Genomic DNA, 18167 nt, shown 5'->3' on the forward strand with positions numbered 1-18167 from the left:
ACTAAATAAAACCCGGAATTAAAGCTGTGGCTCAAGTGGTAAAGTACCAGCATTGAATGAAAAGCAAAGGTATGGCATCCAGTCCCTAAGTTCAAGACCCAGTATTAGCACATGTGTGTGCACGTGCACGCACAAACACACACACACATCAATAGCTGACTACTGAGACTAATGAATGAGGATGAATCTAACACAGTGTGGAAAAACCTTAAGGAGTCTGGGGTTGACCCATAGGCACAGAAGGCTTTCTTGAATGACATGGCAAAGTTCTGTTCTGCTTTCTGCCTCTAATTCTCCATTTGATTTTGCACCAATCATTTCTCTTAGACTTTCATTTCTGATGTGTAAAGCAAGGGCCATGACCTAAAAGAATGATTATATCAGGAATGACCTGCCCTTCTCATCTACATTAATATTTCACTGCTAACACTTTACTGTTTTACAGACATACAAATGAGCCTTTTCCTGGATATCTGAAGCCTTTCCTTTTACTTTAGGTTGCTCTTTTTTAGATTGACCTGCAGAGGGTGCTCTTACCCAACCTCCTCTGAACTCTGAATTTAGAAGAATTACCCATTTTGAAGAACTGGGCTCACTTTTGCATTCTAAAACCCTGTTCCCTCTTCGCCATCAGCATCTACAGTTATTCCTAATGTAATAATGGGTCAAATATTCAGGAGATGGAATTTCATTTAATGGTGTTATAAAAGATAGGTAAGTATAAAGGCAAGTTTTTTTCTGTTATATTTAGTTATTTACTTATTAGGAAGGACAATGTGTTATTTTCAATTTTAGCACTTTTTTTTTTGTCAGATGAAAAGGTTGGTATGATTCTCTCCCAATCCTTGCCCAAAGCTAAGGCCAAAGAAAGATACGTCCAGATAGGCTGTGCCAAGAAAAAACAGAAGATAGTAGCAGCTAGACAGAGATTCTGCGTGGATTTTTATCCAGTACCTGGAAGTATTGTTTGCCTAGGCATGTAGAGCTTGAATGCAAATTAGTGCAGGTTTATGGGCCCAGAATTGAAAAGAAAAGAGTGTAGGATGAAAAGGAATCCAGCTCTGAGTAAAGTGCCATCTTTATGAAAATTTGACCTCCTATTCCCCTTTCTTCCCTTCCCTTACAGACCCAGGATGAGCCATGCTGGACATTAGCAGCTTTCCTTTCTTGGTTCCTCTTCCCACGCTCAGATGCTCAACTCTAGCTGTCTTTTGAATCTCAGGTGCCAGCCAGACTCTTCTTCTGAATCTACAGGGTTTAAGGAGGCTGGCTTAGGGGTTTTCAAAAGCTTCTGAGGTGGGATGGAATCTTTACTTGATCATGGGTGTGGGTCTACCTTAGCACACATCAGTGTTGCTAGATATGGCGGACAGCCTTGTACCTTAGGGATAGGGCTCCCTCTTTCTAGGTCACTAAAACTGGGTTAGGGATGAAAACCTTTGAAGTTCGTAGGGCCACTCCCATATCTCAGCACTGCCATTAACACCAGGACAGGCCTGGCTTCTTTGTAAAAAAAAAAAAAAAAAAAAAGCAACCTTTCCCAGGAAGCTCTGTTTTGTTTTTTAATCTAAATTAAGATTTGTTCCCTAAAAACTAATCCTGTGTTCCATGAGACATATTATATGAGCTCAATGACCTAAGATGGACTGAGTGTAAAATTCTGGGATCTAGAAGGGCACATGCAACTGAGCTGCTTGTGGCTATAGGTGACTTGTTCTTTGCTTCCTATTTTCCTGTCATGCACATGTTAATTTAAAAAATATTTAAAAATCCTGAACAAAACTTAAAATTTCTGCTTTCAAGCTGAGAGTAGTCATGAACTCCATTATTCTAGCACTGTAGGAGGCTGAGTGTGGAGACTAATAAGTTTGAGGCCAGACTGGACAACATAGCAAAGTCCTGTTATTTTATTATAATACTAGGGCTTAAAGTCAGGGCCTGGACACTGACGTTAGCTTTCTCATACAAAGATGGCACTCTACCACATGACCAACACCTCTACAACTGGGTTTTTGGTAGTTAATTGGAGATAAAAGTCTCACAGACTTTCTTGCTTGGGATGGCTTCAAACTGAGAGTCTCAGATCTCACCCTCCCAGGTAGCTAGGATTACAGGTATAAGCCAATGACACCTGCTGAGATTCTCTGGAAAAATAAAAGCAATTTTTATATCTGAAGATGAAAGGAAGGTGAAGATAAGATGAAAGGAAATTGACTATGTGTGTTTCTGTGTTTTGGTATTATTATGCCCCTTTAGTTGTTATTCAATGCCATCATATCTAACAGCCTATGTCATACCAGGTGTAACTTCCAGGCAAGAGGAAATATGGGAGGACAGAGCGCATAGACTAAGCCACTTTGACATCATACTTGTGTCCTTTGTCCAGAGAGGGACATGTACTCAAATCCACACAGTCTACCAATAACGTCTATTGCCTTAGACTAGGACTGGTCACCATACACTCTGTGTCTTACCCATCCCATGGTGCCCTGCAGAGAATTAACTCAGGCTTAAAGTTTCCTTCTACTCCCACAATGTGCTAAAGTCATGCTTTCAACTTAACTCCTGACTTAGAGAAGTCTTTATTCCCACTGGAATAAAGAGAATCATTTCTATCACCCACATCACAGGGTGTCAACTCATTTATTGACTTTTGAGGTTGTTAGATGAGACCATATATTATATATATATATATATGGGGGAGTGTGCTGGGGCTTCAACTCAGGGCCTGAGCACTGTCCCTGAGCTTTTTTGGTCAAAGCTAGTACTCTAACACTTGAGTCACAGCTCTACTTCCAGCTTTTTGGGGAGGTAGTTAATTGGATATAAGAAACTCATGAGTTTTTCTGCCTGGGCTGGCTTCAAACTGTAATCCTCAGATCTCAGTTTTCGGTGTAGAGTATTACAGGCATGAGACACTGATGCATGGACAGATATACATTTTGAAAATATGTGTTCGGTTTACTAAGAAAAAAATCCAAACATTAGTTACTTTGTCTGAAAGCTCCTAAATATTATTATTATTATTATTATTACTTTATTTAAAACTCAGGAAAATTCATAGGGAGAAAAGTGAGGTTCATGGGTGTTGGCTTGGGAAACTTCATTTGTCATTTTCTAGCCACCAGTCTGTCCTAGTCATGCTTCTATAAATGTGCTGGCAGCCTGGAGCTAGCCGGAGACAGTTCCTTCTGGTCCCTACGTATTGCAGCATCTCTTCTGATGAATGTTGTACGTATATTTCTAGATGATCTCAGATAAAATTTTAAGATGCACTTGTCTTTAGCCTATGTTCATACAAGACCTTTACTCTGATTTGTCTCTGTCTGGAGTAGGGAGTCTTGACACAGGTGCAGGGAGCTAGACAGATTTAGTTGGATGGAAGAAGTACAAAATGCATCCTTGAGCTTGTGAGCAAAGCCACAGGAACCCTATGATGCCCCCTGGAGCTCTGGGTATCAGAGAGAAGTGGCCTGTTACCAGCTGTCACACTATTGAAAGAGGAGAGAGGCAGATTCCTACAAGTGAATGAATTATTATAGTAAGGCAGGCCCCACAGAGTTCTGGAGAGTTCCATGTAGTCTCTCTGCCAGCCTTCCACAATATAGGCTCCTCCCTACCAGTGTCCCTCCAGCCATGTTGGGAGATGATTGGAACTTCACCCTCTGCACTGTAGTCTGCCTCCTCTCAGTGAGCAGCTCAGTCTCAGATGCTTACAAAACCATGCCTAGGGCATGAACAACCCACCCTTCTGATGTTGAAGTGTGAAGACCAGCATTCAACTGAATAAACTTTTTACTGTGGCTTTATGGAGACCACAGAAATGGATTCTGATGAAAATGATAAAATCACTTTCCCCACTCTTATTTATGTACTTCCACCAAGGGAAAACAAACTCACTGAAACAGAAAAATAGTTCCCAAAGTAGGAAAAATAGCTTCTTCTTTAGGTCACCTGAGAAATTTGACCACAACTTCATTCAAAACCTTCAGGCACTTGACTTTTTTTTGTTGTTTTTTAATATCCTTTACCTTTTTAATAAAAAGTAAAAAACAAACAAAAATACATCAATGTCCTGAATAGAACCTTTCTATGTAAAGATCTCACTAAACAAACAAACATAGGACCAGACAAGAAATGGAGGTGTGAATAGCAATATGATATATTATGAAGCATTGATATATGTATATATTATATATGAATGTGCAGGTATACATGTGTGCACCTATGTATGTATAAATATGTAAATATTTGCCTACATACACATCACACACATACATACATATTTATACTGACCTCTTTAGGTTGAAGTCCAAGGCACTTTTTACAATGAACAGGTTAAAGCCATTAATTTAGAACATAACTGTTTCTGGGTACATATCAATTTATGGCGCCAATATCAGAATTCACATCTTTCCTTGTCCACCTGGGTTGGGGTGATGAATAAGATAATTGGTGGGCTGGGATGTAGCTCAGTGACAAAGTGCTGGCCTAGCAAGTGCAATGTCCTGGGTTCCATCCCCAGTACCAAAAAAGAAAAGGCAGAATAAAAGGAGAGAGATTGGCTTAAGAAGGGTTAGGAATGTTTCTGGATGATGGAACTGATTTCTCTTGCTAGTTTCCTCCAGGGGAGAAAAAGTTCTTACTAGAGGGACACTGAGCTATACCTGGAAGGAGCACAGGGACCAGGATTCGGCTATTTCTGTACTCTGCCGAGTAGAGACCCACGGAGCCTTCCATTCCAAGGGACCCTGAGGCTCCACTTCAAATTCGGATGGCCTTTCTACCATAGGCTAAAATTTAAAAAAAAAAAACAAGGAACTGAAAAAAAAGGCTTTGAGGTGGCTCAAGGCTATGAATTGAATGTTTTCTAAATTAGGGTAGAAGAATACTGCCTCTTATTTACTGTGTTTCATGGACACTAAGTTACAGGACCTCAAATGGAATTTTAAGAAGCATTCTTCTTTATCTTTATGATCACACGGGACCTTTGCATCATCACAGAATTTGATAAATGAGGATCAAGGAAGAAATGGTTTAATTCTTCAGTTACTAATGAGATTGCTTATCATCCATTGTGAGAAAAGGGAGGCCAGCACTTCTCAACTGGGGCTACTTGAGACTGCATTTCTTGTTTTCCTTCCTTCCTTCCTTCCTTCCTTCCTTCCTTCCTTCCTTCCTTCCTTCCTTCCTTCCTTCCCTCCTCTGTCTCTGTCTCTGTCTGTCTCTCTCTCTCTGTGTCTCCCTCTCTGTTACTCTCTCTCTCTTTCTTTCTTTTTCTTTTCTTATTGGGGATTGAACTAAGGGCCTGGATGCTGTCCCTTAGCTTGTTTGCTCAAGGTTGGCATTCTATCACTTGAACTACACTTCCACTTCTGGCTTTTTGGTGGTTAATAAGAGATAAGAATCTCCTGGACTTTTCGGTCTAGGCTGGATTTGAACCTCCATCCTCAATCTCAGCCTTCTGTGTAGGCAGATTTACAGGAGTAAGCCCCTGGTGCCTGGCTAGAAAGTCTGTATTTCAAGCAAATTTAGAAGTGTTGTTAATGCTGCCAGCCCACGGACCGCATTGGAGTAGTAAGGGTTAGCATGTAGCTACAGACTTGAATGACTGTCCAGTGGCTTGCTTTCTCCAATTCTGGAATGTGTACTGGATTCTCTGATTCTAGATGAATAATAACTTGGATGCAAACTTCTTGGTCAGTCTGAAAAGTGCTAGATGGAAAAGCCTAAACAGATAGTTCTATTTTTATAGCAGAAAAGTATTAAGAAACAAGTTAACTACTAGCAGTACACTTACCAGTCAATTATAAAAATGAGAATTAGCTAATTTCCATTACCCCATAAGGAACTTGCATACAATAGGTGCCCTGGAGTTGAGCTGGCTTTAATGAATCTTGGACTCACATAGAACTGAGGAGCAATGGAGATGCCAGCTGAGAGAATTTAGCTCATATACACAACTTGTGTATGAGTTAAGGCTCAGATACCCAAGCAGATTGGACATTTAGATAGTTCTCTTTCACCTGGGATGAATTAACAAATGTAATGATGGTCTAAGCCTTATCTATATTGAAGCTCTACTGTTTTGAAACTTGAGGGAGCCTAGCCTTTCCCTCATCTCCCCAGGGGTTGGGGAGAACCTTTTCTATTTTCTTTTCTTTTTTTTTTTAGGTCTGAGACTAGGACTCGAACTCTGTATCTGACACTTTCACTCACTGGCTAGTGCTCTACCAATTGAGCCACACTTCCAACCCCATGTTTTGCATTTCCTATGAATCTGTGTGAGTTTTCAGTTTTTGAAGGAAAGAGACACAGTATCTCAGTTAAATCTAGCCTGATGCTTCTTGGTTTGCACCTATATAGTATTATACCTAAGTGATAATAGCAAGGGATGGTCATTACTGGCAGAAGGCACCCTGATTCTAGGAAACCGTGGCTTTGTAACAGAACATAGCCATTTTCATGTAGAAATAGGACCTTTGTCATTCAGAGAGAACTGAAAAATAAAGTCATGTGACAGCAATTATAAAGGGACGTGAGGGGAATGGATTTCATGAGTTGCTTAAGTTTGTCCAAAAGGAAAACATCACAACTGAAACTATTTACTTCTAACTTGAGTGAACTAGGAGAAGAGGAAGCCTAGTTCTTTGCTTGATCTTGCTGTGTATGTCCTGCCTCTCTCTCCCCATCATCCACTTAGGACCTGGGCTCCATATCGGTGATGAACATGTACGACCTTGCTCCTTCCAGGGTACTGCCAACTCAGAAAGCACATCAGCACATCCGTCTCTCTGGACCCTGCCTAGATGGGAGTCTAATCTTGCTAGGGAAACTCATCATCTTAGAATGTTTAGTTTTTTTGAATCAGAGTGAGCAAGACTTATAGCCAATTCTGATATTGCCAAAGGAGAACTGGTTGACTGAGTTTGAGACATATAGTTACAGAATGGGGCTTTTGCATTTATATGAAAAAAAAAGAATCTGCATTTTTATTACACTGGCTATCAACAGCCACTAAAGGAGTGATGGCTTTTAAAATCTTTTCTGAAATGGCTTGATAGAATTTGGGGTAGAATTCTTCCTCTAAGCTTGTAATAGTACCTTTTGGTCTCTACTCAGGTTTTGCAGAATAAGAATATGGCAGTTCAGAATGTGGAGGCTAGGGCCCTTGGCCTGGGTGTCAGGCAATCTCTAACAGTGATGTGTACTCAGAAACAGTCATTTAGAGAGCAGGCTGACACTAGACCTGCCAAAAGACTAGTTTGATACAAAAAGAAAATGTTAATTGAAAGTTACAATATATTTTATAATATAGCAATATATTTCATATTTAAAATAAACTGTTATGCTTTCCTCCTATCATTAAAAAATAGCAAGCAGTACAGAGGCAAGATGCAAATTCATATTGAAGCTCATCTGATTTGGAATATAAACATTTCAGTTTCTGAGTTTGGCATGAAAATCTTTCCTCCATGAACATCCTGTTGTTCTCATTTGTTGTTTCTCTTGTGGCCCGTGCAGAATGGAGAGTCTGGGACCAAAATCGAATTGCTGCGCCATTACAACACATGTGCGATACAGGTGAATCAGCTCGGGTTGGGATTCAATAACTGACACAGCTAGAGAATGTTGTTTATCCCCTGTCTTTCTTCTGGGAAGCCGGATGTTGGATGTTGTAGTCACATTCACATTTGATTTGTCTCTGTTCTTCTTTTTCTTTCTTTCTTTTTTTTTTAAGCCAGAAACATCAGCATCTCTTTTGGGATCCTAACTATAAGTTGGTATGGAAATTTGTGCTTTTCTTCTGCTAGCTTGGTTGGTCCTGATATCTCTTGTTCATCCAGGCCCACAATCACAGCTTCCAGAACACAGGTATGTAAACAACTGTCGCAGGGCACTTGGCACCTAGGTTTGGAGGTCATATGTTGAAGATTTGACAATGATTTTGTTCAGAGGGAACTCCAGTTCATAGCTGGATCTTTCCAGTAATGGTAGAAGACAAAAAGATCACAGTTACATATATTTTTTCTCTATCTGTATAGTATCTATATACCACTACATGGAGTATTGTTGTTGGGTTTTGTTTTGTGTGTGTGTGTATGTGTTTTTTTTTTAGTAAGCTGTCATGGTCTATTTCAACAGAAATCTACTTATTACTTGCCTGATAGGAGTTTAATGTTAATATTCTAGTCATGCAGCCTGTCGTAAGCTTCTGACTACCACAAGCAGAGAGAGTTAATGTTATCTTCCATGTAATACTCCTTTCTTAATGGTATCAATAATCCCATTCCCCAAATGTTTACTTTGGCAGCAGTAGCGAAGGAAAGGACTGCCCAGGATGGCCTCTAGCCCACTGTCTGCAAGGGGGAAGGAAGGGGCTGTCCCATGCCTGCCAGGAGGCCACCAGATAGCTGTCTAAAGTACTGACATCAGACACTGCAGAGACAACAGAGACAGTAAAATGACCACTAACGGATCCTTAATCTGCTTCTAGCAACTTCCAGGGAAATAGGATAACTGAATAAAAACTAGACACAAGACTTAGAATTTACAAGCAATAACTTAAAACACAGTAATAACCTATTTACTGGTAGTGCAATGTCTTCACAGTGTCTCAGTTGGGGGTGGAGTAAGGGTAGCAATGCCATTTGTTCTGAGATGAAACACTGATTCTTAATTTGGGGTGCACTGCTGGTTAAGTTACACTCTCGAAGAGGAGGAAGGTTCTGTAACTATGCACTAATGCCATCATTCTCCCTGCTGATCTCACTACCTGTTTGATAAGTAATCACTGTTTTCGGTAACTATGCAACATCAAAGTGTGAATCAGCTATCTGCTATTAGCTAGGTTGCTATTGATGACAATAATGATTTCATTTCCCCCCTCTATTGAGTACTTTATACTTAATCATATTAATTTTTAGCTTTAAGTGCAGAGATACTGAGGTATAAGATGATTATATTAATTGGCCAAAGATATAGATCCAGTCTCAGATTTTTATTTATTCTGATTTTGTATCACTAGTTTTCTTCTGTTCCATGACTTATTCACAAGGAAGTTACTGAAAATTTAAGGGGGGGGGAATCCAAGTATATTAAAATAATTATTTCTTCAATGCTGTTCCTTTTTGATTGGTGATAATAATAACGATAACTTGCACTTGCTTGGCACTTGAGGATTGACTTTCACGTACACTTCGCACAGCTCCACATTTATAAGGTCATTACACCACTGATCCCTGCTAAGGTCAGTCAGTGGTGCTCTGTCCACACCCCTCTGGTTCTTTTTGGATCTAGTAGTTTGATATCATGACGTTATATAGTGTGAAGATGGCAAAAATGGTTCAGAAACACTCTTAAGACAACTTATTGAAGATGGTCACACATATATGTAGCCTTTGATCCAAAGGAGCAGATTTTTATTTGGACTTCAATCTAAGGAGGAATGAGCTTCTAGTCTGGTATTATTTACCAACTGATGCTATGTCCTGAAATTCCACTGAGATTAGTGGTCTTAAAGTATCACAGTACACCCCTGCACTTTACAGTACATGAAGCTAGAATATGGCTTAAGCGATGAGGGGGTGGCTCTGTAGTTCTAATTCAAGTGTCTAGATATTGGGGGGATATTATAGTGCTTTTCCTTGCCACTGTGCTATCTGAAAGGTTCTAGGAGCGGCTGTGCCAGTGGTCAGCCTTTCAAGACTGGGCAGAATTCCATCAGGTCAGTGTTGGAAGTTCAATGAACAGTTTTCATGTGTGGCCCATTCTTGAGTAAATAATTAAATCTGCTCCACTACCAAGCTTGGAAATAAGGTATAATACTACTACTAATAAGGTACAAGAAGCCATGGGTGAGAACCCAGAAGCCTCCTTTCCCCATTTGTCTATGATGCTAAGCACAGTGGAATCAACCAAAAGATGTAGGAAGAAACTCTGTGTGAGCTACACCCAGCATTCTCGAGGTCATTAAGGGTTCATTGTACTTTCTCCTGTAAAGCTGAAATACCAGTAGAGAGAAACAGGGTCCCATTTATCATTGTGGGATCAACATGCAGATTCCATCACTTATTTCTTTGACAAGTATTCTTTTGCCAAAGATTAAAAAAAATCATCTATAGCTATTGTACTACCAACAGGTCAAGCTTCACTACAAATGCCCTGTGTTTCTAAGATGCCAATGGCTATGCTCTTGGAATAACTGTAACCACTTCCACTGCTAGTGTTGTGAGCCTGGTCTTGGTCTTCAGGGTTTACCTACTGAGAGTGTCAGTAATGAGTTACTGAATATCCATAGACCATGATGCCAGCTGTCAGCCTGTGGGTAGGAAGAGTGGCAGTGGAATCTTGCATGTCATTTATGGGAAAGGAAGACTAAATCTCTACATGTGCATGAGCCTATGCCCACACTCACACACACACACACACAGTGTAGGGTCACAGTGGATGGAAGGGCTAACAGGAATCAACAGTTGAGGGCTATAGCTTACATGATCAGGATTGGCATGTCAATGGCCTTCCCTTTGTAAAAGAAAACTAAACGTCACAAAGAAACTGCATGGCTATTTCATCTGTTTACATATCCACTTATCTGTTTGGCCAAACTGTTACTGAACACAGAGTATTATTCTTGGGTCAAAAGAGAGGGAAGGATAAAGGGAGGAAGGGAGAAATCTTTTATGTAATTAATATCTAAAAAAAAACACCCAGGTTAAAAAAACTATAATTCAACAGTAGATGTGGCCTCTCTGGTATGCAAAACAGCTAACAGAAATGCTGAAAGGACTTAGCAAGATAAACGATTAGCAAGATAGACCATTAAAACAACAACAGTGGGCTGGAGTTTACCTTAGTGGTAGAGCACTTGCCTAGTCCTGGGCTTGATTCCCAGAACCACAAAACACTCAACCAACAAAGAAAAGCAAAACAAAACAAAGAGGCAGCAACAGCAAGAGACAAATAAGAGGGTTAGCAAGAAACAATCTCTTCCTGAAAGAGTGGAATACTTCTAGCATTACTATTTCAGAATTCTAGAAATAGTGTAATCCCATTCTAGAACTGTCTACCTTGTTTAATGATTCCCTCATTCTTAGAAGACGAGGCCTAGTGCCACACAAGAAAAATCTGCACAGAATGACAGCAATGTCTCATTACAAAGCCAAATCCAAGATGACAGCCATATGCAAATAACACACTTTTGTTTTACCCTAAACAGATGAAATATTCCACACAGTATCATTTAATTTCCCTCAGAAGTCAAAGACCTGGGAATGAGAAAAGTGATAAATGACACTTGTCACATTACAAATGTTACGGGTGGTCAGATTATGGAGCAATGAAAAAGTTGTTTGGTGCCTGTTGCTACACTCAATCTTGCTGTTTCTAGGCTCTCTTGGGTGTACTAGGATAGTTGGTTTTTTTTTTGAATCATAATTAACATGACCCAGTAAGAGCAAGCTTCTGATGAATCTATGTCCTCTTACCTTACCCACAGGTTCCTAAGGGCCCCACGTTCTTACAATGCTTCATTCTAAGGTGACTTCAGATCAGGCAGAAGGGACCTGGTAGGCCACTCCCCATCCTCTTCCTTCCAGCTAAGCTTTTTGTATCCCTATATCTGCAGCTGAGGTCTGTCACTGAGTGAGTCCTCAGCTCAATAAATCCCCAGATAATACTTCTACTCACTGTGTGGCATTGGGTGGCATTTGTTCTCCCCTTCTTGCCCCCTCCCCATGCATACACCCGGGCACGTGGTCCGTCAGAACCCAGTTTATATGGATGTAAGAAGAAAACTCAGCAAAAACTGTTATTTTCAGAAGCCCTCTTATCCCTCCAGAATGCCAACAATTTTGGCTTGGCATTCACGTCAACTCAGGCTCATTGTGTATTCAGGCAAAGCCACAGACATGGGTTGGAAGGGATCTGCACCTTCAAGGAAGCCTGAATGTGGCCAAGACCAGCTACCTACCTAAACCAACAGCACCTACATGCCCATTCAAACCAGTAGAGCGCCTCCTGTGTGCAGGCAGGAAAGATACCAGATCCCTTTTCATTTGGGGTAAGCTAAAATAAGAAAGGACCTGAACTAAATATGGTGTGTGTGTATTTGTGTGTGTGTGTGTGTGTGTGTGTGTGTGTGTGTGTGCGCGCGCATCATGTGTGTGTATACACACATGTGGCTTGCAACATACAGGTTTATATGGGTATTAATATTGGTTGGAAAAATCTGGCTTTTTATTGTCTGGTTTTTTTGTGGGTTTTTTTTTTTTTTGCCAGTCTAAATTGGGTATGTCTGTTTTGGCAAGTTGTAGGCATCTCTCTTTTGTATTTATCACCCAGACGCTTTCTCAGACAAAAGAAAAGGAGAGAGATGTGGGAAGTCCCCTAGGAGAGGAATCTGCTCCCCAAACCTGGCACCACCCCTCTCCCAGGGGGCCCTCTTCTGGGCTGGCTTTGCTCTTGGGCACTTCTGTGCCGCTGCCCCTCCCCACCCCTGTGAAGACCTGAGATTGAGCGTGGATTTCTGTTCTCCACCAACTGTGCAGCAAGGGCCCTGCCCGAGGCGTCGCTTCCTGTCATCTCCTCTTCCCGCTCCCAAGTAGAGGCACCTAAACAGAGATTAGATTTCTGGTTTCAAGGCATGTCGAACCAAGCACACTGAATGAACTTGAGTTAGCTAATTAGCTCTGTCTCTCTTCTTTCTGTTTCCTGGTTTGAAAGTTCCTTGATGACAAAGTGACCAGGAAAGAGTTGATTTGCATCTTAAGATCTATGGGTAACGCTTCTGGAGTGGGGAGTTTTATTTAGCAACTGCTTGAACTTGTGTATGGGGTCGGGAAGGAGGTGGAGCTGACCCCAATTGGGCTGTCGGAGAGTGGGGCGTGGGTGGTGCCCACGGCCACGCTGATGCCCCGGGCCTCCATCATGGCAGTCAGCAGCTGCTGCTGCTGCTGGCGCAGGGTGTCTGCGATGAGCAGGGGCAGGGAATTGAAGCTGGCCGTGAGGTGCTCCAGCTTAGACTCCAGGCTGCCAATCTGCTTCTCCAGGTCTTCACTCCGATCATTGAGTTCTGTGATTAAGTCATACATGACGTTCTGCATCTGTGTGAAGAAACACAGCCAGAGACAAGGAGAGGAAGGGTCATCACAGAGGAAGCCACTATGTGAAAATGAACCACCCTTCACACAGCAGAAATGCCCTTTACCCCAACTGTGTCTGATCTGGGCAAGGAAGGAAGTCTGGGATGTTTTCTAAGAGATAGAGAGGAAAGCTGAGGTGGGCATTTTATTCCTTTTTTTAAAAATTCTATTTTGGTCAGTATTGGGGTTTGAACTCAGGACCTGGGCACTGTCCCTGAGCAATTTTGCTCAAGGCTAGCACTCTACCACTTTGAGCCACAGCTCCACTTCTGGTTTTCTGGTGGTTAGTTGAAGACAAGAGTCTCACAGACTTTCCTGCCCAGGCTGGCTTTGAACCATGATCCTCAGATCTCAGTCTCCTGAGTAGGTAGGATTACAGGCGTTTGGACACCAACACTGGGCTGGCATTTTATTCCTTAGTGTAAAAGTAATAAAGTAGTGAGTAGAGATTTTACGTTTTTATTTTTATCTTGTGGCAGGGCCCTACTGTTTGCTAGGCAGCTGCGATACCCCTTGAGCCATACCTCCAACTTTTTTTGGCTCTGGCTATTTTTGAGATAGAGTCTCCCTTTTGTGCCTGGCTAGCCTGGACCTTGATTCTTCTACTTCTACTTCCCATGGTTGTTAGAGAAGCTGGGATGACAGGCTCATGCTACCGTGTCCAGCTTTTTCTGTTGAGATGGAGTCTCATTAACTTTTTGCTCAGGCTGGCCTCAAAGTGATCCTCCCAAACTCAGCCCCACTAGTAGGTAGCTTGAGAGATGTGAGCCTGTATACCTGGTTGAAATAACATCTTTTGTTGTTGTTTGTTTGTTTTCCTTAAGTGGAGTAAGTCTCTAAACAGTTCTCTAGTCTTATAGAGGCTGAGCGCTAAGCTTACCTGACTGCTGGTATCTAATGATTCAAGGGAAGACACTGAAGGAGAATGGCTAATACCACAGACTTAATTAGCAGGCCAGGGTTCAAGTGCAAGTCTACAGCTCACAAACAATGTGACCTCTGCCAAGCCACTTAATCTTTCCTAACCTTGGCTTCCTTATAAAATTGCAGTTAATAACTACACATAGTTCTAAGTTATTTCATTCCCACCCCTTGCTTTCAACATAGCAGCCAGAATATAAAATAATGAAAAACGTAATTAACTCTTCCATCTCAGTGCTCAACCAGAAGGAGCTACCTTGTGGATTCACATGGCTTCCTCTGCCTGGCCCAGGAGGGGGTACACAGGTGCTATACACATTGCATCCATTTGGATGTGTGTGTGTGTGTGTGTGTGTGTGTGTGTGTGTGTGTGTGTGTGTGTGTGTGTGTGTGTCTGTGTCTGTGTCTGTGTGTGTGCATGTGTGTGCATGCACACTGGTACTGAGGCTTGAACTTGGGACTTGGGTAGTATCTCTTAGTTTTTGTTTTGTTTTGTTTTTGCTCAGGACTGATGCACCAGCACTTGAGCCATAGCTCTACTTTGATTAATTGGGGATCAGAGTCTCTTGAACTTTTCTGCCCAGACTGGCTTCAAACCATGATCCTCTCAGTTTCTTGAGTAGCTAGGATTACAGATGTGAGCCACTGGTGCCTGGCCCAGTTTGGACAATCTTCAAGGACCATTCCACCTGACAGGACTTGGTTGACTACCTCAGTTTAAACTCCCCTCTGAGCACTGCTGCTTCCCACACTCCAGACAGGTGCTGTCTCCAGGATGCTCCTAATCACCTTCCAGCTCTCAACTGTCATGTGGCATTCTAGCCCCACTCCAGTATCACAGCTGCCCTTGTGTTAGTCTACATGGCAGCCATATTTCTCACAGCAGATTAACCAATGCCAGGATGCCAGCTGTGTACATCAGACCTGGGATCAAGATTCACAAGAGCCCCACACTCCCAGGCATTCAGGAGTGAGGTTTCAGTGGCAGCAGGTTGGGCCTCTAGGGATCTGCTGGTGACCATCCCCCACCCCCAGTCTGATTTCATCTAAAATGGCAAGCGACTCCAGGAGGTTGTGAAAAACATCAGTGCTCCCTGGGCCCCAAGGAGCAGGAAACAAGGCGAGAGAAAAACAGAAGGTAAAAGAAGGAGGCAAAATCAGACAAGAGAGGGAGGTGTGTGTGAACATGTAGTGAAATCTTGCCAGCTGGAATTCACCAGGCTGCACCAGGAGGAGCTGGCAGAGGTGGCATGAAGATAGCTTCTCTCTATCCGCTCTGCCACTGCCAGAGCAGAATGCTGTATGCTCAACACTCTCAAAGGAGAGTGACTTTCAAAGTGAAAGTCCTCCCCTCATTAATTAATATGCCCAGAGCCTCCTCAATGGTGCATTTTCTTCCCAGAATGTACAAACCTCAGATTCCTATAACTGGACCGCAGGGCACCCTCAAGAGCTCTGGACTCAACATCCTGGCTCCTGGATTTTGGGCCCAGTGCTGGGAATTGCCTGACCTTCAGATGATTGCTTTGTTCCTTTGGATCCTGGTTTCCTCATCTATATTCATTATCAGCTGTATCATTTGCAAAACCTTTACAATGGATGAAGCATTTTTACAGGTATTATCTGGTTGGATCACCTGAGCCTTTTTATATTTTGATTGAAGAAATGGAAACAGCTGGGCAAAGAGTCTAAGTCCTCCCAGCGCTGTCACCATGTAAGGTAGGTATTCAATATAGAAAGTACTATTTGGAGGCCATGTGCCACATTCTTAATCTAGTGAGATACCCCCAGGGTAGGGGTGAGAAGGTGGTTTAGGTGATTTAGGATGGAGAAGAAGAAGGAAAAGGGAAAACGCCTGGTGTTTATTGCCTCTCTGTATCCTCCTGCTTGATGACAGGACACCAGGGGGATGGAGACTAACACGAAATATGCTAAGCTGCTGTCAGGACCCTGGGCATGTCTCCTGTAAGGAAAAGACAAAGACTTGATGGATGTCAGAGTTCACTTCTTACTCAGGTCTCAAGCATGTCTGTACTGTCGTTCTGCAGAATCTTCCCTTAACCCTTTCCTATCCACTCTCTCTCTCCCCACCCTAGTAGTAACTTGCAGCCCATATTAGGTGTGTCTTAATTCAGCACAAAAGTCATAAAACCATCTCTCTAATTCTTGGACTATGGATGGCCCTGCAAAAAGGGAGGCTTGAAAGCTGAATTTATTTGATATTCCTAGGTTAACATCAGCTATGATGTGCCCTGCCAGATGAGAGGAAAGATGGGAGATTTAGTAACTCCTAGAAAGAAATGTTCTGTGGAATGTCACTAGGCCATTCTTGCAGCTCATTCCTGAGTGTACCTGACTCTCTTCATGGCCATAGATGATTGGCTCAAGGGTAGACACATGACACAAGTTGGCCAACCATCTTCTGAGAATTTGGAATTAAGATCAAAAAGGTCTTCACCTGAGGCTAAAATAGTAATGTGTATTGTCGGGAATAGGGGACTGCCAAGTCTGCCATGGAGACAGGAAATAGAAGGGGAGAAATGAGAGGAAGAACCAGGTACTGGTGGCTCACACCTATAACCCTAGCTACTCAGGAGGCTGAGCTCTGAGGATCGCAATTCAAAGCCAGCCCTGGAAGGAAAGTCTATCAGACTCTTGTCTTCAATTAACCACTAGAAAACCGGAAGTGGCTTTGTGGCTCAAAGTGGTAGAGCGCTAGTCTTGAGTGAAATTGCTCAGGGGTAGTGCTCAGGTCCTGAGTTCAAGCCCTAAGACTGCCAAAAAGAGAGTTGGCTGGTGGAGATATTGAAGTAGACACATGAACAGGAGGGACCTGAGGATGTCACCTGAGTCCTTCCAAGGTCCCCTTCTAGCCAGTTCTTTCTGAAGTCTGACTACACACTTGCTTTGAGGCTCTGCCTACAATGAGACTCTGACATCTCTAGGATAAATTTCTCCATTTTTCAACTTAGTTCTGGTAGCTTTCTGATTCTAGAACCTGAAAGTATTAACCAACATACCCAAGATCCCATAGGGTCCTCTCCTGCATACCAGAGTCATGCGCACACCCACCATTCAGGGCTCCACTTTAACCCCCTCCAAAGGCACACCAGCCTGTGGGCTTCTCCCCAGCTGTGCCAAGCCGTTTATTCCCTGATTGAATTCCTCACACGCTTAGGAGGTCCTTTCTTTGCCTTGATCCCACTATTGAATGAGGCGCCTATACAGGCCTAACAACCAGTAATTTCTGATTGCACCCTTTTTTTTTTCCCCCTAAGGGTGCTTAATTTGCCTGAGGGAGTTTCTCTTGCTTTCCCCAGAGAACAGAGTTCCATTATGATAATTGACATCTGCTGGAATGTTCTGCCAGCCAGGCCCTGGGTTATACATTAGCTGGGCACTTTCTATCAGAAGGCAGGGAGGAGGGGGTGTTGGAGGGGACTCCATCTGCAATGCTGTCTACGCCCAGCTCTGCCCATAGTGTGACCTTTACCTCCTTCATTTTGGAGATGTTTAAGAGGAGTGAATTTCTTTTTAGTGTTTATGGCAATTCAAAATGTCAATGTAATATTGGACCTTAGGCCTTTGGATGCTCACAGGAGGCCTCTCCCTCTCCCTTACCCTCCCTCCCTCTCCCCACTTTCCCTCCCCCTCCCCCATCTCTCTCTCCCTAGTCACTGCCAGATTTCTGCCTCATGGAAAAATTAAAAACACAGCCAGAAAAAGTAGGTTGTAATGATTGGAATATGCAGGAAAATAAACTTCCTATTATAATAACAAACCAGAAAATGTTCTTAAGTGTAATCCAGGCCATCAACATGGCCATTATCACTATTTTGTCCGGCTAAAGATGCTTCACTACTGTATAGTTCATGTTCATCCTTAGGGTCCCCTCAATATGCAGCTAATAAACAATATCACACTGAAAAATTTAGTTCCAAGTAAAAATAAACTTCATCTTGATCTATTTAACTTAAAAACAAATTGCAAATGGCAAAAAACTTGAACCTTGATTTTTGTTGTTGTTGTTGTTGTTGGTTATGGGGCTTGAACTCAGGCCCTGGTCACTGTCTCTGAGCTCTTCTGTTCAAGGCTAGTGTTCTG

At 42.4% G+C, this 18167-nt stretch overlaps 1 protein-coding gene across 3 annotated transcripts in view; it reads right to left on the bottom strand.

Moving 5' to 3' along the window:
• Positions 1–4078: 4078 nt before the first annotated feature.
• Positions 4079–18167, bottom strand: part of Kcnn3 (potassium calcium-activated channel subfamily N member 3) — a 204366-nt gene continuing 190277 nt past the window's right edge. For all 3 annotated transcript variants that reach the window (XM_070013932.1, XM_070013931.1, XM_070013930.1), the window contains exon 8: positions 4079–13103. In XM_070013932.1, coding sequence (XP_069870033.1) covers positions 12807–13103 — 297 coding nt within the window. In that variant the 3' untranslated portion in view covers positions 4079–12806. The remainder of the gene's footprint in view (positions 13104–18167) is intronic.

This window comes from Dipodomys merriami, unplaced genomic scaffold (genome assembly GCF_024711535.1).
Source record: "Dipodomys merriami isolate MVZ:Mamm:240054 unplaced genomic scaffold, mDipMer1.0.p SCAF_92, whole genome shotgun sequence".
NCBI classification, from domain to species: Eukaryota; Metazoa; Chordata; class Mammalia; order Rodentia; family Heteromyidae; genus Dipodomys; species Dipodomys merriami.